The sequence below is a fragment of the Mesoplodon bidens genome (assembly GCF_964165515.1).
Source record: "Mesoplodon bidens genome assembly, chromosome: 16".
NCBI classification, from domain to species: Eukaryota; Metazoa; Chordata; class Mammalia; order Artiodactyla; family Ziphiidae; genus Mesoplodon; species Mesoplodon bidens.
This window is the reverse complement of record NC_138173.1, coordinates 38,246,105-38,270,823: the sequence shown is the minus strand read 5'-3', so window position 1 is coordinate 38,270,823 and position 24,719 is coordinate 38,246,105. Positions and strand designations below refer to the sequence as shown.

General features: G+C 35.4%; 1 protein-coding gene across 4 annotated transcripts in view; it reads right to left on the bottom strand.

Annotated features, from left to right (window-relative positions):
• The window catches only part of DPY19L4 (dpy-19 like 4), a 68,344-nt gene that overhangs the window by 5,026 nt on the left and 38,599 nt on the right, over positions 1–24,719 (bottom strand). The window contains exons 8-18 of one of the 4 annotated variants that reach the window (XM_081258558.1): positions 22,744–22,878; positions 20,024–20,155; positions 19,824–19,922; positions 19,192–19,265; positions 16,362–16,520; positions 15,116–15,238; positions 9,871–9,991; positions 7,516–7,572; positions 6,721–6,803; positions 4,041–4,173; positions 562–720 (exon numbers count right to left, since the gene is read on the bottom strand). In XM_081258558.1, coding sequence (XP_081114684.1) covers positions 562–720; positions 4,041–4,173; positions 6,721–6,803; positions 7,516–7,572; positions 9,871–9,991; positions 15,116–15,238; positions 16,362–16,520; positions 19,192–19,265; positions 19,824–19,922; positions 20,024–20,155; positions 22,744–22,878 — 1,275 coding nt within the window. The remainder of the gene's footprint in view (positions 1–561; positions 721–4,040; positions 4,174–6,720; positions 6,804–7,515; positions 7,573–9,870; positions 9,992–15,115; positions 15,239–16,361; positions 16,521–19,191; positions 19,266–19,823; positions 19,923–20,023; positions 20,156–22,743; positions 22,879–24,719) is intronic. The other 3 variants (XM_081258559.1, XM_081258561.1, XM_081258560.1) reach the window with 3 other exon arrangements.

Below are 24,719 nucleotides of genomic sequence, written 5' to 3'. Positions count from 1 at the left end.
ACTCCAAACAAGAATGACCTACTGCACTATGCCTAAGATCCCTCACCCGCAACTTTCCCAGGAGTAAAGGCACCCTTTCCAGTGCCTAATCATCAGTTATACAAACACTAATTACCAGATATGCAAACTCCCCTGTCAGTCTTAGTTGCCAGGTATACAGTATACACTGTAGGCTGAAAGAAATTTCTCAACATAAGAATATAAGAAATTTCTCAACATGAGAATACAACAAAACAAACGGCTGCTCTTTATAATATGTTAAAATAAAATCATCATTCAAAACAAACTATCTTTTGTTTATAAATGTTGAACATGCACAAGTACAGGCAACAAATAAGGAATCGAGATATTGGTAAACTTTTTTTTTTGCAAAATTGCCCAACTTTTCTTTTGTACATTGAAAAAATTGTTCAAACTACTTTTAATAAGCTCCCCTCACTGTTATATAACTTTTAATTATATTCTTAGTTAAGTTCCAAAAATAAAGTTTGAAGATACTTCTATAAGTTTAAATAAAGTCATTTTTCTCAAAAAAATTTAATTTTCCAAATGGCTACTTACATGGCCATTTGCAATGTCTAATAAATCTTTAACCCTACAGCCTCTCATGGTTCCCACCTCATTGCAGATAGCATCTTCTACAATTAGGTAATTAGCCTTGTAGGATGTCAGTATTTTATAAATATCCTCAGCAGATCGCTTTGAATAGATTTGATAGATCTGAAAGAATATAATTAAAACAACAACTTTAAAAGACATTTAAAACTTCTGTTTATCAAAATTATACATTAAGCCTCTACTACGTTCTTAGTACTATCTGTGGAAAATAAAGATATTCACTAAGACTTGATTCCTTCCCTCAGGAAGCTTATACTCATCTGCTATTGGTCACTTGTGTATCTTCTTTTGAGAAATGTCCATTCAAGTCCTTTGCCCATTTTTCCCCAGTTTTATTGAGATATAATTGACATATAACATTGTGTAAGTTTAAGGTGTACAACATGTTTATTTGATATGCTCATATGTTGCAAAATGATTAGCACCATAGCTTTAGCTAACACCTGCATCATGTTACATAATCGCCATTTCTTTTTGGGGGGAAAACATCTAAGATCTACTCTCAGCAACTTCTGAATATACAGTACGGTGTTATTAACTATAATCACCATGCTGTACATTAGATCCCTAGAGTTTATTCATCTTATAACTAGAAGTTTGTACTCTTTGACCAACATCTCATTTTTCCAACTTTCCCAACCCCTGGCAACCACAACTCTTCTGTTTCTATGAGTTCAGCCTTTTTAGATTCCATATATAAGTGATATCACAGAATATTTGTCTTTTTCTATCTGACTTCCTTCACTTAGCATAATGCCCTCAAGGTTCATCCATGTTGTTGCAAATGGCCTTTGTCCATTTTTTTAATTGGGTTGTCTTTTTATTATTGAGTTGTAATCATTCCATTACTTTTTTTTATTACCATGTATCATAGTATTTTATACTCATTTTATACATGAGATAAAGTCAGTGAGGTTAAGAATAATTTGACCCTTGTCACAAATACTGAAAGAACAGGGATGCATGCTTAAAACTCATGTCTTGATTACGTGGTGTTTTTCATTACAATTTTGCTGACCTTATTAGATAATAAGCTTTGGATCTTATAATACGTTTTTCAGGTTTTCTGAAATGTCAACCTTGGATAACCACAAAAGTTAGGCCAAAAGTATCATATACTGTTTGTTGTGAAAATACTGAGATTTGCAACCTAGATTGCACAAGATTCCAGTCTATCTGCAGAATATTCAGCAGCTGCTTACTACATGTTATGGCTGCTGTCTATCTAGCAACTTTAGGTCCAATGTCCATTGAGGTGCTAGAGATACTCATTCTGTGGAACACAGAATGTTAATAAATCAAGAAGTTTCTCACTCATTTCACTTTGTTAAATAAGTTCATGTGAATGGTTCTCTCTTATCCAGCTTATACTTATTTATAGTCTTTTATATTGTTTTACTTATTTTTAAGTTTGGGGAAACTGTAACATACTACTGGGGCCTATAAAAAACACCTATATGCGCTGGCAATAACATTACTGTTAGACTAGAGTGAGGTTTCTCAACCTCAACGCTATTGACATTTGGGGCCAGATAATTCTTTGTCAGGACAGAATGGAGGCTGTTCTGTACATTGGAGGATGTTTAAGAGTATCCCTGGTCTCTACCCACTAGGTGTCTGTGGAACCCCTCCCCTAGCTGTGACAACCAGAAATGTCTCCAGACATTGCCAAATGTCCCCTGGGAGCACCATCTTCCCAGGTTTGAGAATCACTGGCCTATAATCACTGATTATAAAGATTAGTCACATGTTATGAATTATAGACAGTGTCTAAATCAAATGGTATGGTCTCACTTATGGAGTTCAATTTGAATTTCATTTTAACAACAAATTTATTCAGTACTTGCTATGTACTAGACACCATATAGAAAGACCAAGATTTGAAAAAAAAAATGGTTCCTATTCTCACAGCCAAGTCACATAAAACTAAAAACTCTAAAATGTTTAAATTTCATTAGAACCTAATTAGAGCTCTGACTTAATTATAAGTGATTCTGAAATTCTATATTAGGACAAAGACCAATCAAAAGACAACAAAGAAAACAAAGCCATGTCAGAGTCTGTTGGTTTAAATCCACAAAAAGTAAAGTTTAGGAATATGCAGTAGTATATCTTCTAAGCAACACTACCTTTTCAACTGCAGCAAATACTTACAGGCAGCTGTTCTCTCAGGTAAATCACTTCCAGGTAGATCTCCCCGTCTCTGACCTCTCCCCTGCTTCAACTGTTCGCTGACCTTAATTAACTCTAAAACAGATCTAAGGTTCCACTCCTGGGCTTATGAAAGGTCTCTGATGACTCCCAAATGCCTCTAGGGTAAGTCTAAATTCTTAAGCATGACCTTCCAGGTTCTCCAGAATTTGGCCTTACTTTATTTTCCAGTTTCATGGCCAAACAAATTTCAAGGCTCATGTGACTTTTTAAACCTGGAATCACTGTATTCTTTTTCCAAACAAGTTTCTAGTCATCCTTCAAAGCCCAGATCAAGCAAATGCCCTCTATGAAGACTTGGATTTTTGTAGGCAGAACTGAAACTGCTCCTGCTTCCGAACTCCTCTCTACTTTCTGTGGTTATATGTGAATGTGTGTGCGCACATACAATTATAATTTAATAGTACATATTAATACGAGCTAACATTTAAATTTTACTGTTCCAGGCATAGTGCATTATCTTATTTAATTCTCACAACTAGGAGGTAAGAATTATTATTACTTCCAGATTCAGAAACTTGCTCAAGGTCACAAAGCTTAAAGTCTAACCTTTGTATTGGAGTCTAACTTCTATATTGCTATACTTCCTCCTTAGCTTAGAGTATACTTAAAAACTGTATGAAATTCTCTCCAACTGAAAAATAGAATATTTAGAACTCAGGTTCAGTTGGTCATTACCTTCAGATATGAAGTTACTATTTAAATCCATACCAAACATTCAAAATAATATATTCTCTGAAGAAGAAGCAATTAGATACCATACTAATGTTATACTAAGTTATTAATAATAGCCCATCATGAAAAATAAATCAGTGTTTTATAAGCAATAATAGAATTTTGGCTTGGAAATACAAAGTGTATAAAGACAGTAACTGAAAGCCTTCCTTCAATAATGTGATTGAGAACAATGATATTCTCAAAAGAATGCTTCCCTTTATAAAATATTACACATCAGTCCCTTGAAACCTTATGGGAAATGAAATGTTTCTCCTAGAAACATATCCATACTTTCCATAAAACAAAGAACTTCATATTCTAATGCTGGCCTCTCTTGATTAAATGTACTATACAGCTTTTTTAAAACTAAAGCTAATTAACTCTTCTAAAATTGTCTGGATTTTCCTAGCTAACCAGGAACATATGCATCATTACAGAACTATACTAAGGAGTCAAGTAAAAATGATCCAAATGTAGAATCTAAAATGCCTTACATTTTCATTTCTCTTGAGAAGATCATCATCATTGTAAAGAGGCAAGCTTGTCACCATCCATCCAGTGCATAATTTAATCACACCCATTAACTGTGGACTTCCTGCAAAAACAGCTGCAACTGGAGCTTGCCTTCTGCAAAGAACCATAAAGATTCACACACTGAAAAGGTAAGTATACTATTTAGATCACTGATTTATATCAATTCTGAAATACCAAGCAACTTAAAATGTATTGAACACTTAAGTTTCAATGTCAGTTTTCGTTTCATTTAATTTTTGGATTTATTAAAAAAAAAACTGAGCACCTATTATGTGCCAGAAACTGTTCAGACTGCTAAAGATAAATAAATATTTAAAAAAGAGAGGTGGGAGGACAAGGTCCCTGCTTTCAAGAGGGAGCAGGGGGAGAGGATAAACATATAGATCAGGGGGTAATAATGCTATTAAAAAATAATGCAGGGTAATAGGAGTGACAATTCAATGCTGATACTGTGAATTCTCAAATTCGTCTTTGGCAAATATTAACCACCAGAACCCAACTCCTTCCAGATCCATCTATCCTCCTGCTCCTTCCCTACCTTTACCCACATGTCTATCTCCAGATAACACATGAAGGACTTCTCTACTCTAAATCATAATCCAAAGTCCAGATAGATGCCACTCACAAGACAGGTCCCAAAGGGCTGCTCTTATGTTCGGACTTATTTATTACCTTCCTGTATTCAACATTCAGCATCTACCTACTATGTGCTAGTGATATTGTCAAGCTCTGAAAATAAAGAGACAGCACACAGCCACTGTCCTCAAGGAGCTCCCAGTAATGGGGAAACAAAAATGAAAGAGAAAAATCACAACACAGTGACATAAATGTCCAATCATTTGATGTAAAAGGTCCAATGTTCAGGCCTTTGCTGTTTTTGAAACTACTGTGGTAAATCACACACATAGATGTGACTTTCTCTTTTGTTAATGACAACACAAGGCTATACAGTCAGTGTTCCAAAAGGTAAATACAATTTACAAAAAAGTATTAATAGGCAGTAGTTAAGGATGATCTAAAAAAAATAATTTTTATACATACAAGAGGTGTCATTATAATAACGAGACCTTATAATAAGACCTATTATTCTCATTTCTATATACCTATTCTATAAACCTATTCCTCATTTCTAGAAACATTTTTTGCCTTTTTACCCCTATTATCCTGGCCTTTTCTGAGAGTGTTTCATTCCTTTTTCAAGTTTTAGTTTCTTCTTCTATGTGTTTAAAATTTTTCATACTATTTCATAGTCTCTATCCATAGGGTAGACTGGTTGGAAAAATGGTTACAATGATTCTTTTCTATAGGTATGCTCTTGGAGGAAACGCTGGTCTTTGTCATGTGACTTGTTTTGGCCAACAGGACAACAGCAAACATAATTTGAGCAGAGACTTAAAACATGCTTGACCTTGTGACTTGTCCTCTCTTGCTGCTCTTGGGAACTCTACAACCACCACCTTGTGAATGAGCCCAGTCTCACCTGGGCTGGATAATGAGAAGCATGTGGCTAAGTCAACTCCATGACCTCAGCTGACACCTACCCCGTCTAGACATGTGAGAAAGGCCATGCCAGACTATCCAGTCCCAGATGAGCTGGCCCAGGCCAGAAGAATCCTACCAATTGCTTCTACTCAGCTGGCCACTGAAATGGTGCAAAATAACAAATGTTTATTGTTTGTACGCCACTAAGTTTTGTGGTAGTCCACTGTGCAGCAAAAACTGACACAAACAAATTTTATTATCAGAAATTGCTAGAAGTCTACTTCTATTGCTTATCACAACCAACAACTGATTCTTGCTGTGTTGAACTGTTTCTTCATGTGTTTTGTAACTTTAGAGCTTATCTTCATGAAGCTTTATTTGTGAAATCCTGGGTAGCCTGGGTTGAGGATTATATCCGGCACTCCAGACCATCCCAGAACCACTTTTTATGCTAATCTCTTGATATAGGGTTTCCTGGATTAGACAAGTATAATTTCAAACTACAAACATGTGAATTCAGATGCATTGCTACAAATTCAGAGGAGACACTTTATTTCTGACCAAGAGCTGAAACCAAGGAAGATGTGCTTTCTTATAATCTTTCTCTACCACTTGATGGCTATTTTGTGATAGTCCATCCTTTCACTGACAGTGTAGCCCTCTGAAGGTCCCTTAGTTATATATGTATGTTAGGGGAGGGAACGAGGTGTTTCAATTAAAATTCCCAGCTTCTATAGGCCCAAGAGCACATCTGTCGTATTAAAATCTGCATGAGTGTTAAAATTAAAAATCTTGTTAACCTTGGTTATCAAGACTAGAAATCCACTGCTCATTCACCTCCAACTCTGGTTAAAAGAAGTATCTCTTGACTATCTAAATAAAAGAACATTGGTTCCTTTTTATTCCACATTTCTAGATGTTTAACAGCTAGAGTTTCATATCTAAAACGTATCAATACTATATTTTGATGGAAATGAGTGCAATTAGAAAATTAGAATTACATGTCTAAATGAAAACTAAATATCCCTAAAAATACAGGGTAAAATTTATGAGAAGAACTTGGAAAAGGATTAATTTATTATTTCCCCTGAATCCATTAAATAGCATTCAATGATTAATTAATAGCTTAACAACAGTCCTGGGCAGTTCAGTTCTTACTTTATCCAGGTCATAAGTTCCACCGTATCTGGGTCATAAAATTCTTGTAGTTCCATTAATTCTGTCATTAATCTTGGAAAAAACTAAAATACAAAACAAAATCCCCAAAACCTGTGTGTAAGTATTTAGAAAGTTTAAAACTGTTTCAGAGTACTTCCAAAGACTAACAGGCCAACTTATAACAAACAATATTACAACACTGTTCTCACAGAAAAAATGGCATGAATTGCTTTACTCTCCTTCAGTTTCTTGCTAGTTCTTCTCAGCCCAAATAATCTACTGTATGGTTAATTCACTGCCTATGCTCAATACATAATTTTATCAACCAAACAATTAATCATCAGTTGTATCTTTCATGCACATGCACACTAAATAAATAAGCAAACAAATAAATTTCAGATCAAGTCAAATAACTCACAGGTTTACTGGCAATTAATGTCATGTTACATTATGATAAGCCAAAGAGTTTACATTATTTTATAAATATTTAAATTTGGGGATTGCCAAAATACTTTTTACTATTTACTAATAAATACAATTTATTCAGCCATTTCCTTTGTCAATTAGAAACTGAATTAATACCAGTATTAGACTACAGAAAATTGCATCAGAGTAAAAATGTTTTACCTCTTCTATCATGTTCCTATTGGTAGAAAATTACATATTATTAAGTATATCACGCTTTATTTTGTTAGAATACTGTTCCAATATAAGTATCCTACATACACATATAAATTTATCACTACCTATAGATAACATATATTTTCATCTTATGAAAAAATCTAATTTTCTTACCTCTTTCCATAAGCTGAGACCTATTATAGTAGGGACAGCCATGCTCAGAATGAGAGCCTAAAATGATAAAGCAAAAAGGGTTATGGATAAATACATTTCAGAATGTACTATAGAGGTACTAGACACTGACTCTATGGCCAATCAAATATTCTTACAGTTATAACAATTTCAGTCAGAGAAACTGGAGTCAGCATGGAACCCAGTTCACAGAGTGAGATGGGTGAAGAATAATAAATTTTATATCAAGCTGGAGACAAAGTGAGAAATACATATTTGCAATATAAATTTAAGGCAGACATAAAAAGGATAATGCACATCGCAATATTTCAAATAGTAAGCCAATTTTTGACAATTTTTCCAGGAATTTAACTTATGAAGAGCTTACAAAAAACATTGAACTGCTATGAAAATAGCTAACAACAACAAAAAGACAATGAATTAACACAGGAAAAATAGCCAATATACATCAATATACTACTATGCTAAGATAAGAATGCATAAATTCCTCTGGAAAAAGACTGGCAAAATACAACATGACTATTATTAGAGATAATTTATCATCTTCCTACCAAAACCTGTTCTCTTCCTATTGTCCCATGTCTATTGGTGACCCCACAATCCAGTCACACAAACCCAAAACCTAAGAAACATCTATGATTTCTCCCTATTCTTTATTCTCCCATACTTACTGAGGCACCAAACCTTATTACTCTTCTATTTTTTTTTCACTTCAGTGTAGTACAGTATTAATTACTGGAGCTAGAAGAACCTGGGAGTGAATCATCTTTCTTACACTTACAAGTTATGTGATCTTGGGTGAGTTATTTAACCACTTTATGCCTTAGTTTCTTTGTCTATAAAATACAGATAATAAAACTTAACGAACAGGGTCTTTGTAAGCTTTGAATAGCATGTGAAATGCTTCAAACAGTACCTGACCCATAGTGAGCTCTCAAAACAATTGAAGTTTTTATTGTTTCCATTCTCCATGGCCTGTACCTGGGTGACAGCCTCCTTCCTGATTCCAGTCTTTCACCCTTAAGCCTATCCTTCACAGAACTATAAGGGTGAGCTGAGAGAAAATGTAAGGCTGACTCTCTCCTGCCCTTGCATAAACACGTCAATGTCTTCCTACTGCCTGTGGGATAACACCAAGCACGACAGGACACTCAAAGACCTCGATGACCTTACCCTCTTAGACTTCTCCAGTCTCATTTCTTGACCACTCTTACCTCACATTTTATGTGCCAACAAAACTAAATATATCGTGCTTTTTCTTTATCTCTGTTTTTATTCCCTTTGAATACATCAAAGGGAATAACAGGGAATCCCTAAAAAAACTGAATTAATTAGCCCTTCTCTGTTCCAACAGCACCCTATCAACACTTCTTATCTGTTTTTATGACTGGGAGACTGTAATCCACTTGATGAAATTAATCTGTTTTTTTTTTGGCCACACCGAAGGGCATGCAGGATCTTAGTTCCCCAACCAGGGATCGAACCTGTGCCCCCTACAGTGGAAATGTGGAGTCCCAACCACTGGACTGCCAGGGAATTCCCCTAATCATGTGTTATTTATCTTTTTATTGCAAGCACATTACACATAGCAGGCACAGTGTAAATGTTGTATTCTCACTGAAAACATACCATAGTTCTAAATCAAACTGAGAAAAATATTATCAAAATTAATTTTTGAAAGCCTCTCACATTGATTCACTTACATTTTTACCTTCTATTTTTTAAGTAGTCTGCATTGAAACACCCTACTTTTGTAATCAGAAATTATTAAAAAATGTTTGCCATTGAATCTTTTTTTTTCTACCTATAAATCATAATGCGATTTACTCATGCTATTATTTTTTATAAATTTATTTAATTAATTTATTTATTTTTGGCTGTGTTGGGTCTTCATTGGTGCATGCGGGCTTTCTCTTTCTCTCACGCGGGTGAGTGGGGGCTACTCTTCGTTGCGGTGTGCGGGCTTCTCATTGCAGTGGCTTCTCCAGTTGCGGAGCACGGGCTCTAGGCACACAGGCTTCAGTAGTTACAGCAGGCGGGCTCAGTAGTTGTGGCTTGTGTGCTTCAGTAGTTGTGGCATGTGGGCTCAGTAGTTGTGGCTCATGGGCTCTAAAGTACAGGCTCAGTAGTTGTGGTGCACGGGCTTAGTTGCTCCACAGCATGTGGGATCTTCCTGGACCAGGGCTCAAACCCGTGTCCCCTGCATTGGCAGGAGGATTCTTAACCACTGCACCACCAGGGAAGCCCTACTCATGCTATTTTAATTGTATTCATGTGGTTTCCATTTATATAATTAAAAGAGAAACAAGAACTTAACACAAAATAACAATGACTCACCAACAATACTGGGTGTACAGTTCGTAATCGAAGCCACTTGAAAAGTGTCATCCAAAGTTCAGGAGAACATACACCAAATGCTGCTAACATGCACACATAAGGAGTCCAGAGGTATTTCAAGCTGGAAAAGACAGAGTCATACATGAGCTATCCTATAAACATCATTATTATGTGATTTCTCTTTTCTGAGTTTTCCTAATACTCATGAAAATACCACAATGTTGAAGGAGAATGAAAAAGCTTAGCCTCTAACTTTTAGCAACATATTGTTACTCACTTCTTAAATAATCAAGAGATGTGGGTTACTAAAATGAGGATGAAATAAGACATTAATATAGATGAGGTGTAGTAAAACTGTACTCTTGGAGAGAAAATAAACTGTTATACTTTTTCAGAAGGCAATTTGGCAGAACCTATAAAAATTCTAAATACCCCAAGACAATCCCATTTCTAGTAATCTAGCCTACAGATATATTAGCATAAATGTATACATGTGGGGTTTTAATTGAAGTATGTTATTTTAATTGCAAAAAAAAAAGAAACCTAACTATCCTTCAACAGGTACTGATTAAATAATAGATCCCTATGAAAAACAAAAAAGCAAACTGCAAAATTTTATGTATACTGTTACCCTAGTTTTTTGGTGATTTTTTTTCTAATGTACATATATGCAGTATAGCCAAAAAATAACATCTGAAAAGATATTGCTGACAGTTGTGACCTCTGAGGACTGGGACGGAAGGATTTTCATTTTTTACTTCATACATATCTATATTATTTGGGTTTGTTACACAATCTGCATTATTACTTTTGAGATTAATTTTTTTAAAACAGGATTGAAAAATTGGGCCCCTAACTTAAAAAGATAAAAAATCCACGTGTACAGAAAAATGAACTTGTGCAAATAAAAGGCAGTACCTTACTTTAAGTTGTAACTTGTACAGGAAACAAAAGAAACCCATCACCGTAGGTGATGGTAAAAGCTGAAGACAGAAGAGGAAGAGTTTAGAAAAATTTTTGGATGTCATTGATTCACACAGATTATCAAGGAAAAATAACATCTCAGATAACTTTTGTGGTTAAGACTAAGGAAACAATAAGATCCTTCTAAGATATATTCTTTGACGACAAACTCAAAAGAGACTAGAAGAACATGAGGCCAGAGTATAAATGTGAACTATTTTGGTTTTATAAAACAGCAAAGCTATGAAATGGGGAAAACGAAGTAACATTCACCTAATAAAAATTTATTGATCATACACTTCAGGGTGACCAAAGTACTAGAGAGAAAAAAAGAAAAACAAGACATGGCTACAGCCCTCAGGGAGGGCTTTATTAAGATGGAATAAAACTGAACACATGGGAAACAATTAGAAAATGAGTATAAAAAATTTATATAAGGTCTAGGGTGATATGAAAGCAAAAGGACCAATTTGAGAATGTACTTAAGGTTTAAAACAATGAATACTGAATCAGGCTTTGAGAGAAGTAGCTGGATGTATTAGAATACATGTTGCTAAGACAGAGGAATTGCATTCGTTTCCTCTGGTTAACCAGTATCTCCTCCAACCAATAACTTCCCCATTTCAGAAAATACCAAACCTATTTTTCCAGTCAGCTAGAATCAATACTAGAGTCTGGTTTATAACTCCAGGAGAGACTACTCACATTGAATTACATGTATATGACATCCCTTGGAACACAAACTCTCTGCTCTAGACATTGGACCATTGTGCCAATCTACTGGTTTCTTCGTATACAACCCCTCCTTACCATTTTATTTCAATAGTCAGCTAATTAACATCTCAACTTTTAAATTCTCTTCCAATTCAACCAAATGCCAGATGAATCCTTTTCAAACATAACTATGAGAAGACATGTTCTGTTCAAAAATCTTTAGTTTCCCAATACCTACAGAAATAAATGAAAACTCACCCAAATGGTTTTCAGGGCCCTCTAAAATATGGTCCTGACATACCTTTTCAGTTTTTTCTCCTACTACTTCCCTAAATGATTAGAGTTCCAGCCAGAGTTTGCAGAACAATCTCAGTGTTTCCATCCCATAATGCACACAAGTTTCTCCCTCCTGGTAAAACTGCACCCCTCTCTAGTTGCTGCCTTAGCCTCTGATTCCCTTTATAGCCAGACTTCTTGAAGTCTACACTCATCTCTCTTTCCTCACCTTTTCTCTCTGATCACATCCTTTAAAAACTCCTCCTTTGGCTTATGAATTGCAACTCTTCCTAGGATCCCTCCACCTCAGTCCCTGCAACTCCTTATTTAGTTTCCAATTCCCAAATATCTTAGTTTTGGCCCCTTTACTCCATCTCCATTGCTACTCACTTCTAGATTCTACTATGATACCTTCTTAACTGGTTTATCTTCCTCTAATCTTGTTTTCCTCGAATCTTTCTCAATCATTGCTGCCAGAGAGATTTTCCCTAAAAGAGTAAAGTTGATCATGTCAAATTTCTGCTTAAAACACTTGATCTGTTCCCTGCTTATTTTTCTGGACGTATCTCGCTATTTCCCTCACATTCATTCCATAGTATTGGTTCCCAAAGAATACTTCTTTTTCCCAGATTATTACACACACACACACACACACACACGTGCACGCGCACATGAGAAAACTGACAGCCTGGCCAATGTCTATCTCTCAAGACTGTGGCCCTGTTTAGAAAATCTCCCTTAAGCTGATTTCCCCTACATACCTTCCACAAGTGAGTTAGTACCTCTCCCCTGGATGACCAGAGCACCCTCTGTATACCTTTCTCATAGTATTTTACTTTGTTCTAGCTCTTGGTTTACTTATCTAGAATAGGAACTCTTTGAAAAGATTAAAAAAGACTAGATTTCATATCTCTCTAATCCCTACTGCCTACCAGGTAGAGTGCCTGGCACCTCCTAGGGGACCATGCAAGTTATCTGCATGAATAGATGATCATGTCTTAGAGGTCTAGTGAGTAAATTAGAGAATTAAGGACCAATGATAGAATAATGCAGATTACATTTTCAAAAAAGGGATCTTGAACTTAAGATGACAGATCCAACAATGAAGAATGGTGGGAATAACAAAAAGTTCTTTTTCAGAGAGAAATAAAACTGAGGAAGGAGGAGAAGGAGGGGAAAAAGGTAAACCATGCTCCAAAATTCTACTACTACAAGGCAACAAGATGAGACTCAAACCCTGAATCACTTAAAATATTCATGGATTAGTACACTTCTTCATCCTACTTAGGCACTATGGATTGCTAACTGTTAGAGTGAAACTTATTCTCACTTCAAGTTTCCATAAAGAGATCTCCCCTAGTCATGGGTTTGGCAGTCTGATAAAGTCTGTGGACCCCTTATAAGAAAACATTTCTAAATGCATAAAATACATGGGCTTACAAAGGAAACCAATTATACTAAAATATTGATATCAAATAATAAAATTTGTATTTGTAATACAGCAATATTTGTACCTGTTTATTAATACATTAAATGCAGGTCTAATAATTACTATGATTTTGAAGTTGTGATGTATATAAACAATATTCAAGATACCTGTAAAAAACCAATACAATGAGAAAATAACTATGCTTTCTGTTGGTGAAAGCACCACGGGTACTGCTAAAATGACTGTGATTCTGTACCTGTATTCATAACTAAAGGAAACTTAAATCTTATACTATATCAATATTCTTCACCTCTCCCTGCTTTTATTCCCCTCCCTATACTTCAGAACCCTAACTGCTCCTCCTCGTGGCAGCAATTTATCTGATTTGTGAGTGTGAGGTGACAAACAGTTGAGCATACTCAACGAACACTTATAGGCTTTTACATTTTGGATCTTCCTTTTGCAGTATGGGTGTATGTAGGTGCAGCAGGCTTACCAAGGCTCTGGCCATTCAAGAGGGAAGGCCTGAAATTTAAGGACTAAACTCAGTTTGGGGTGGAAGATATTCAAAGGTCTTTTGGTCACACATGAAAAAGAGTTTTCCAATGCAACTTTTATCAGAATCAGAATCATTCAGATGACCCAAATATATTTCTCATATATATTTGGTTTTTGACCACGGGTTTCTGGCTCACAACTCCCAAAACCCTTGGAATTTCCTAAGTGCTGAGAGCTTAAATGTATCTTTTATTATGTTAATGAGGTGACTTTTGGAAAGCAGCTAAGGATGGGGACTGGTTGCCAGTGGAGCCAACCAGGTGATGAAAGGGTTGGAACTTTCAGTCCTACCCCCAGACCTCTGGGGAGGGGAGAGGCTGGAGGCTGAGTTCAATCACCAATGGCCAATGATTTAATCAATCGTGCCTATGTAATAAAGCCTCCATAAAACCCCAAAAGTACAGGGTTCAGAGAGCTTCCCGGCTGGTGAACATGTAGGGATTTCTCTCTCCTGGACAGAGCATGGGAGCTCCAGCCCTTTCCCCATACCTTGCCCTATGAACCTCTTCCATGTGGTTGTTCCTGATTTATTATATCCTTTGATAATAAACCAGTAATCTAGTAAGTAAAATGTTTCTCTGAATTCTGTGAGCTGCTCTATCAAATTAATCAAACCTGAGGAGGGGGTCTTGGGAACCTCTGATCTATAGCCAGTTCACCAGAAACACAGGTGACATCCTGGACTTGTAACTGGTGTCTGAAGAGGTAGCAGGGGAGTCTTCTTGGACTGAACCCAAGCCTGTAGATTCTGATGGTACTTCTGGCAGATAGTCAAAATTGAGTTGAATTGTAGGATACCCAGCTGGTGTCCAGAGAATTGTTTGTTGGTATGAAGAAACCTCTTCCCCACTTTGAAATTGGGTGCTCGGAACCATTTTATACTCCTATGTCTTATTTCTCATCTGAGTCAAACTTCAAAGAAAAGGGTATATTGAACCCTCACCCTCATAACACCATTTACCTCTCCTTCGCTTATCAAAGTTATAATTTTATTTTTGTGTGGTTAGCATCTGTCACCTTCATTAGACCATAAGTCACATAAGGTTAGAGATTCTTGTCCACCACTGTACCCCCAGCACCTGGCACAATGCCTGGCCCTTGGAAAACATTCAATAGTTTTTGAACAAATAAATTAATAAGTAAATATCGGTTCACTGTACTATAAACACCTCTCTAAACTCCAGTTAGATGAAGGTTTTTTTGAGTTTTTATAGTGTTTTATAAATGTGTTCTTGAAAGTATCCACTAACTACCGTTAGAAAGGACAATTCTTTGTAAAAACAAATGGCTCAAATATACACTTACCCTTCTATAATCATTGCAAGAGAGCCCAATAAAATAGTGTGAATCACGTGATAAATTATTTCTGGCCTTTCTCCAATTTGTCCATCTTCAAGCGTAATAGTTTCTTTCAGGGACTTACCACTACTGAAAGAAATGTGTTTTTTACTACTTTGAAAATATTTATTTGAAAAATCAAAGATCTTTAATATCTTCATAAAGAATATATAGGTAGTTCTTAAAATTTGAAAGTATATTCTGCTGGTCAAATACCTAACTTACGTTATCTCCAAGTCTTTTTTTTTTTTTTTTTTTTGCGGTACGCAAGCCTCTCACTGTTGTGGCCTCTCCCGCTGCGGAGCACAGGCTCCGGACGCCCAGGCTCAGCGGCCATGGCTCATGGGTCCAGCCGCTCCGCAGCACGTGGGACCTTCCCGGACCGGGGCACGAACCCGTGTCCCCTGCATCGGCAGGCAGACTCTCAACCACTGCGCCACCAGGGAAGCCCTCTCCAAGTCTTTGAAAATGGCTTTTGAAGCTTGAAGACAACTGCCTCAATAAAGACTAAACATGAAAGTTCAGGAAATATAATAAAAAAGATACATAGGTTCCTTTTCCAAGATGAATTATCACTAAACTAGTGATTGCTAAATCAATATAGTTAAATAATAATTTGAATTACTAAGTTACTACACACAGCCTCTTTTCAAGCTTGATAAAAATAGTTTTAAATAGTCAAACTTTATAATTTAAAATCACTTATACTACTAGTTTCATGTAAGTAGAAAAAATTATGCTTACAGTAAGTAAAAAATCTGAGTAAATTAGTGAATGAGTCTGTAAAAGTTTAACTGATTATTTAAATATCATTCCTGCATTAAAAGTGGACATTACAGGGACTTCCCTGGTGGTCCAGTGGGTAAGACTCCACACTCCCAATGCTGGAGGGCTGGGTTCGATCCCTGCTCGGGGAACTAGATCCCGCATGCATGCCGCAACTAAGAAGTCCGCATGCCACAACTAAAGATTCCATGTGCCGCAACTAAAACCCGGCACTGCCTAAATAAATAAATATGAATATTACATATTTAGATGTATAACCTTAAATTTGAACTTTATCTACTTAACTTATAATGATATTTTACACACTGATAAAGAGAGAATTCAATTAGAAACTCTAAAACACACAAATATTGGAAGGATATTAAAAATAAGTTTTATATATTTCCATAATTTGTTAGTAATATGATTGGTTTTCCTAGATACTTACTTAATTCTCCTAAAAATAACTTGAATCATAGAAAGAAAACAAGTAATTAACACTAAAATATAGAAAGGTAATAAAGAAGACTGTGTCAATCGCAAAAAAAATTCTTGAGATGGTGCCTGAAGGGATTCTTGACATAGGAGCCAATTCATTGTAAAATTCCTACAGAAAACAAAAGCATGATATTAAAATCACAGATGTTTTAAAGTACTGAACTTAAAATTATTTTTTCCATCTCAGTAAAAACTAAGACAAAACTAAACGCATTTCCTAAATCCGTTAACTTACAACAGCAAGGTCATACCCTTTATAAATGAAAATAATAGCATTAGTAACCCTCCTCAACAAACTGCCCTAATAAATTTAAAACTACTACTTTTTTATAATCCAGCAATGTGACCATCTCTAGAACCCAATACAGTTTTAGGGGAGTTTTACTTTCTATTTTTACCTGGAAGATAACAAAAAAATTCAACTGTCTAACCTCTAACAGCACTGGCCAGTATGATAGCCACTAGTTACATGTAGCTAATAGCACATGAAATGTGGCCAGTGCAAATGGAGATGGTCTTTAAGCACAAAATACACCCTGGACTTCAAAGATAAAAAAAGCAAGAAAAGAGGAATTAAAAAAACACAAAATATATCTCAATAATTTTATATTGTTTACACATTAAAATAATATTTTTAAATTAAATAAAGTACGTTAAATTAAATAAAGTACATTATTGAAATTAAATAAAGTAAGTTACTGAAATTAAATTCACTTGTTTCTTTTTACTTTTTTTTAATGCAACTACTAGAAAATTATGTATGCAACTAATGTCATATTGTTATTGGACAGCCCTGTTTTATATTGATAAATGTAACTCGACTAGGACCCATTTTAAAAAGAGGTATCTAATTATTAAGATATAAATCATAAAATTTGAAATGTAAGTTTTTTGAGCTATACGAGTCAGGATAAACTTTTTTTTTTAACCCACACTAAATATAATCAACAAGCCTGCTAGTTATACGTAGATTTATCTGCATTCTCACTCCCAATCCATCTTCAACCTCCATTTAATCCTCAAATTCCTAGCCCTGGGGGAGGAGGTAAGTGATGGAATGATCTTCAGAGTGCTCACGGATAGATTGAGAATGCTTCACAAATCACTGGGTTTAAACTAAAAGGTTAAAGTTTCACAATGTGCCAAACAGCTATACAACTGTATCAAGAGGCTGCCATCAAAATATTTTGTACCTAGGACGAAGGCACTTTTTAAAAAAATCTGCCTACTAAAGTAACTAATTCAATAGGGTCTAATTCAAATTCCAATTTAATGATACTCTTTCCATAACCCCAGTCTCAATCCTTCCTTCCCCATATTCCCATGGCACTTTAATTATCCCTTTATTATAGTGCTTAATGCAATTTGCTATGCGTTAGATTGTAGTCATTTTTGTATCCCCCAGAGTACCTGGCCCAGTATCTTGCACATTAAATAAATATTTATTAACACTTCTTTACTGATTCTTAAAATTCCGTCTCAACAGAAATGTCCCCTGAAATTCTGGTGAATTACAAATCCTGATATCCAATTGGCACATTTGCACATAAGGCACTTATTATTTATACCACCCATGCCATTAATTGTATAAAAACTATCTAATGAGCCAACAATATTCTTAAGGACAAGATTAATAAGTCTTAATCTTAAAATACCCAGTATATTACCTTGTGAAGCCTAGTACCTGACATGAGGAACAAAGGCGCACTATAAAACATCAACTAAGAAACACTGGACAAAAGCAGACCTTAATGCTAGGCTCATTCTAGAGTCTTCCAAGGTTAAAGAGAAAGTCAGTGAAAAGGCCAGTCAATTATGGAGGTCTGCAACCAACTTCTACTAGTTGCCTGCTGAGTGTCAGGCCTACAAATACACCTGAAAAAGACATGGTCCCTACCTTTATGAAGCACATGGTCTCTTAAAGGATCCTTTTATCTTACTAGATAGCCATATACGATTTACACTTCAGAAGACTTCTCCAGTGTTTAAGCCATGTCAAACACTTGGTTAACTGATATATCACAACATAAAATTTCATTCACAGTATCTAAAATCCCATGTAATCCCAGCAAACGATTATAAGATTCTATGGTCTACTATATGAACTAGAGATATGTATAGGTAAATATATATTTTCTGTTATGCAAATGGACTCTATCAGTACATAAAATCATTTATTTCATTTTAGATTTTAAAAATGCATTTAAATAACAAACAAAAGGTACAACATTATTTTTGAATTTAAAAAGTCAGCTTCTGGTCCAATCCACTATTATGACCAAAGATAAGATTCTTTGCTATGAAATAAATATCTTACTGATCACCCCATTTTTAATGCCTATGCCCTTTTTTTTTTAAAGTATAGATTTGGAGTATATCATGAACTTTTTTTTTTTAATTGAACTACAGTTGATTTACACCCATACTCTTTGTAATATAACATTTTGCAGTTAGTGGTTAAAATTTCCTTGGTTCTTTATTCATTTTAAATCTTTAATTTATTCTGACCTTAGATTGTATCATCACTCCTCATCAAGGAAAGTAGCCTCAACATACTGTGATGCTATTGAGGTTTAAGTATATCTAATTTTAAAAGACCTAAATGAGATTTTTTTTAAATGAGAGAAGTATTAATGTCTTATTTCTTCTAGATACTATAATATCCCAAATTATTTTCTAAGCGGTATGTAATTAGGTATATACTCCCTCCTTTGATTATTTTTGCTCTTTATCTTCTAAGTGGTATAGAGTTAGGTAAACTTACATAATCTAAAACTTACTTAGTCATATTTAGTCCAAATTTTACTTCAAGGAATTTCAGCATATGTCCATTTTCTTTGTGTGGGACAAACATCTGAAGGAGAAAAACACTGGTTACAACAAAGAACTATTAGCTAAGTTTATAGCAATATGCTTTAGCCCAATACTAGAACTAGAAAACATAGCAAGACTACAAAACAAAAAATATGAATTAAAAATACATGATGTAACTATGAAGCAAGGAGATTTATTGGCATAGTCAATCACTTTACCTTATAGTTAAGCATAAAACTATAATGGGGTAGTAAGAAGATTTTAACCTTATCCCACCTGGCTTAAATAACTTACCCACTCTTTTGAATGTCTTTTACTCATCTGAATTTATTCCATATATTACTTAGTGTTAATTGGGTAATGATGACATTTTAAATTAAATGAAAAATAAAGCGTAATTTTTTAAAAGTACTTCTATAGGAAAGACTCAGAATCCTATTTTCTCACCTAATATACTAGGTATGATTATTGTTCAACTAAGCATGTTACTGTACAAACTCTTACTTTGCTACCCCATGATTCTCATTAAAATTTAGCCCAGTATATTTCATTATTCAATTTGCTCTACCACATGAATCTCAAACACAGAGTTACTTACCTTCATTACAATATTCAATGTCACTGTCAGAGTACACACCAAGTAAAAATTAATCACTTTCATTATTTTAGCCACAAAAGTTCCTTTCTTCACATTCAGCTATACAGGGAGGAAAATTATAGGAACAAAGAAGTGAGGTTTCAAAAAATTAACAATTTAAAAATTCACCCCAAGAATGATAAAAAGGCAATTCTAATTACCTGAAGGCACTTAGCAAGCATTAAGGCTATTACAAAACTTAATAAAGGGGATACCAATAAAGCTGAATTCTCAAACTGCAGTAAATATCCCACAAAGAGAGAAAATATATAGATTTTATAAACTTCATGAACCTGTTGGGACAAAAATAAAATGAATGAGAATTAAATGAATTTTATTGTACATCTTTTCATTAGATAAGATTTGACTACAATTATAAACTAAATGCTCTACTATAATTTTGGACAGTATTATATTTACAACCATTCAATTCATAGTTTTAATGCCATGGGATGTAACTAATTTATCACTTCCCTTTTAGAAAGAACTCTCTGCAAGGTAAGAAGCCTTGAAACCATGGATGTCTAAATCAGACTGGAAGAACCTTCTTTAATCCCAGGCTCTGACTTAATTTCACTTGGTTTGTCTTGTCCATCTATGCAACATCAAGCTGCATAAATCAAAAATCATAACCGTTAGCAGCAGTTCCCAAAACCTATCCGGTGAAAATATACTCCCATGAAATGTAGCACCAGAGAAAAGTATTTTGCACTTGGTCCATTTAACAGTGACAATAAGAAAGTTAAATTCAATTTCCTATTAGAAGATCTCCCAGGAAAGTTATGTCTTACTATATTTCTTTTCTAAAATTCAATAGTATAATAATTTAATCCACCATAAAATAAATTCCTTTTAGAAAGGGGAGAACTAAGACAAAATATAGACACTAGTTGGGGGGAGGGGGAGGAATCAAAAGGCAGAGTGTTAAAAGTTTAAAAAAAAAAAATCCCTAAAAGGGCAGAGCCATTTTTTTTTTTTTTTTTTTTTTTTGCGGTACGCGGGCCTCTCACTGTTGTGGCCTCTCCCGTTGCGGGGCACAGGCTCCAGACGCGCAGGCAGAGCAATTTTTAAAAAAGATACCTCACTGTCGGGAGGCTGAAGCAATGACAAGAGAGGGCATTATGGGATCTTCTGGGTGCTGGTAATGTTCTATTTTTTCATTTTGGCTGCTGTTCTCTTAGCTCCAAACCTATCCTCTATCCCGGCCTCGTAATGCTGGGGCCAGCTTCTTCAGTCCACATTTCTGCTTTTTCATTTGGCTCCCTATTAATCTTTGCCAATCCATGCCAGCGAGAGGTAATAAGGTTGGAGGAGAGAGCAGGGGCGTGTTCCTTACTGCAGCCTGCAGTTCCTGGGAGGATGACCTCAGCGATGCTTCTTCACTCCAACAGAGTAATTCCTTCCTGTTGAGGCAGCTGGATGCAGCTGCAGTTTCCCTAACACTTGAAGAACGAGCTTTATCACATCTTCTTACCCCAGAGATGGCAGAATCAGCTGGCCAGAGTACCATTCTCAGAAGTCTGGGTCCCATTTCCACAGAGCCCTTCTTCCCAGTTCAGAGACACCAGCAAAGCTGAGTAGTGGCCCTTCCTCAGAAGTCTGTTTCAGCTCCACAGGGTTCCCTCCTCTAAGCTTCTACATTTTAATAATTCCAAATTCTTCCTTTCAGCCCTCAGCTCTAGGAGTGGTAGCTGCTTCCTGAAGTTGCTACCTCTATAATACTTTCAGGTACTTATTACCTTTTCATTTAATAAGTTAACAACTTTATACTTGGTTAATGATTGTTTATATTAAATTCTCTCTATTGAAATAACCTAAATGTTGGTACTCATCAGAATTCTGGACCATCTGAAGAAAAGGAAGAGAAGAGCGAGAAGATTCCCAAATTTCTGGCTTAGACAACATATTAAATACTTAATACATGTTTATAAATAAAGAAAAAAAAGATAAGAGATGGCAAAAGAGAAAAAGATAAAGAAACAAAGGAACAAAATGTTTATGGGAACCTTTACTGCCGACTGAAGTATAAATTGATATAACCATTCTGGGGAAAGGCTCGATATCTTTAATTAGATTGAATATGTACACATCCTTTGACTTGTAATTCCACTATGAATTTGACTTGTAATTCCACTATATATTCTAGAAAAATCTTGCACTTCTGTGCCAGGTGACATGTATAAAAATGGTTATAGCAGCACTGGTCATATGAACAATAAACTGGGAAAACCCTGAAATGTTCATCAGCAATAGAATACATCAATAAATAAAAATGAATGAAATAGAGCTCTGTACATCACCAGGGATGAATCTCAGAAGCAAATCAGGCAAAAGTAAACAATACATTATTTGACAACATAGTTCTAGGAATACATAGATAAGTGGTAAAAAAAAACATAAAGAAAAAGAAGGAAAGGATTAACAAAATTCAGGACAGTTAGCCTCTGATGGGGAGAGAGCAGGATGTGACTGAGAAAAAGGGGCTTCTAGTATTCATATGCTCCATATTTTGGCCTGGGTGTTCAAATACTCATATTTTTTCTATACACTGTATGTATAGCATACGTATACTCTTTTGTACATTCCTATATTTCACCTTTTTCTTTTTTTAAAGAAACAGAAAGGGAAGATGGAGAAATGGCTAGAAATAGAGAGGAAGCACAGGGGTGACTTTGGTTAAGGGGACCATGTTTAAGGGAATTTCAAAGTGCTTCTAAAAGGACTAGGGGAGAATAAGTTTAGCAACCTTTTGAGTAGAAGTATAAATCAGAGCCTATTAAAACATTTCAAATTAAGCTTAAAAGCTAAATGGTTTTTATACAACCCTATAAAGACATTTATTCTCTAGATTTAAAATCATAATTTTGAAATGCCATAATACCTTGTCACTTTGCTCCAGTGAAAAACCATCTAGCAAGAAGAGAGATATTGCTTGAAGAAACAAGAGATAGTGGCTGTACTCCCACATCATCATAAATGTGTAAGTTGAAGCACTCATCAACAAGTAGCAAAACCTCTAGGGAAAACAAAGAAAGAAACTAAATATCAACAGCTTCATTACTATAAAAATCTATGAGGTTGTTACCTCAAATTTTGCAGCTCTGTTACTGGTTCCACTTTCAGGTTATATAATTTTTGAAACTTTGTTTTTAAATCACATAATTATTAAATCCTTACATAAACAATAAGATCTTAAATCAAGCACTCTAGAGAGAAATCAACCACTTGCCCTTCAATGTTCAACATTACACTGAGAACTTCAGGAAGACAAAGAAAAAAAGAAAATTCAGTACAATTTTCTTTCACCCCAAAAGAGATAAAGGAATAAATATTTTTAAATGGTGGCTTTTACTTGACTTGACTGCTGGGCTTTAGTTACAGTGGAAGTAACTCCTTTCACTCTATAATATTTTCACTTCCCTGGTGCTTCATATTTTCCTAAGAGCTTCCATGTGATTAGTCTATTTATGTCTCAGCCCATTCCACACCCCATGGAAAAAAGTCCATTTCTTTTTTCATTTCCTTTCAGCACAGTGTGGCCTTACCTTTTCCCAAAGTTTATACTGTCAACCATATAAAACTCTCAGCTGTTTTCATCTGCTAAAGTACTAAACACAAGGATTTCACTGCCCTTGCCTGAAATATGCCTGGCTAACATCTATTCTGTCCTTCTAAATGTCATCTCCCAAGTGATCCCTTAGTGAGAAACCAAGTCTTAGCATATTTCTAGCAACAGTCTCAACTTCTTCTAGGGACCTACCTTTTTATTCCTAATTCCTCCATCAGCCATAGTGTCAAAAGAATTGGTTCTGATAAGAACAATGAAAGGACAATAAGAGTCAAGTCAAGAAACCTAAGATAAGAACTGTGTTCTCTAAAACTAAATCTTTCAGACTCAGCTGACTATACTCAATGATGAATTCCAGTCAGAGATACCTCAGACCATCAGCAGATGTAAGAATTTTTCAGCATCCTGAATAAGATTAAGACCAGATAACAAAATGAAAGAGATGGAAAAATTCCACCAGTTGATCAAATATCAAGGGCAAGGCCCAGAAGGGCTCAGCACTAATAGAATACATAAGCTTCTGCTCTATGTATCACCATAGCTGTAAGAGAAAGTGTTCTGGAAATCTTCTAATGTGGAACAACAGAACTGTAATAACCAGGCCTAAAACCATTATCCTCAGAAAAACCAGCTCCAGAAATCAATGAAGGGTCAGATCTAGATTCAGCTTAAGTAACCTACTGGCCACTTAGAGATTACTTTGGGGATGCTAGCGAAAAGCTACAGTATAATGAAACAAACTGCCAATTCCAAAGGTTTATTCTCAAACTACTCTAAGAACATGCAGTGAAAATATGACAGAGGGAATTCCCTGGCGGTCCAGTGGTTAGGACTCGGCGCTTTCACTGGCAGGGCCCAGGCTGGACCCCTGGTCAGGGAACTAAGATCCCGCATGCCGTGTGGTGCTGCCAAATTAAAAATAATAATAATAATAATAGGAACACAGGTCAAACACAATCTGGAGAATGACCTAAGTTTCTCCTTTCTCTGGACATTTTCAAAATTCTTGTCTACCCCTTACCTTTCTCACTTCATTTTCAGCTATGCCTTTATTGTCAGCTTTTTTATACACATTACTTAAGTAACATTAAATGGGTTTCAGTAATCAACCACAGATAGCTCTGGATGGCTCCAGGTAACTGCACAAAAGATCTGAGCTTGGATATCCTGATGCAACTGGGACCATGAGATCTAGTCTCAAGAGTGGAAAGCAAAGTACAAAATATATGATTAAAATATCCACGTTCCTATACTACTACTCAGTAACGAAAAGGAGCAAACTACGGTAC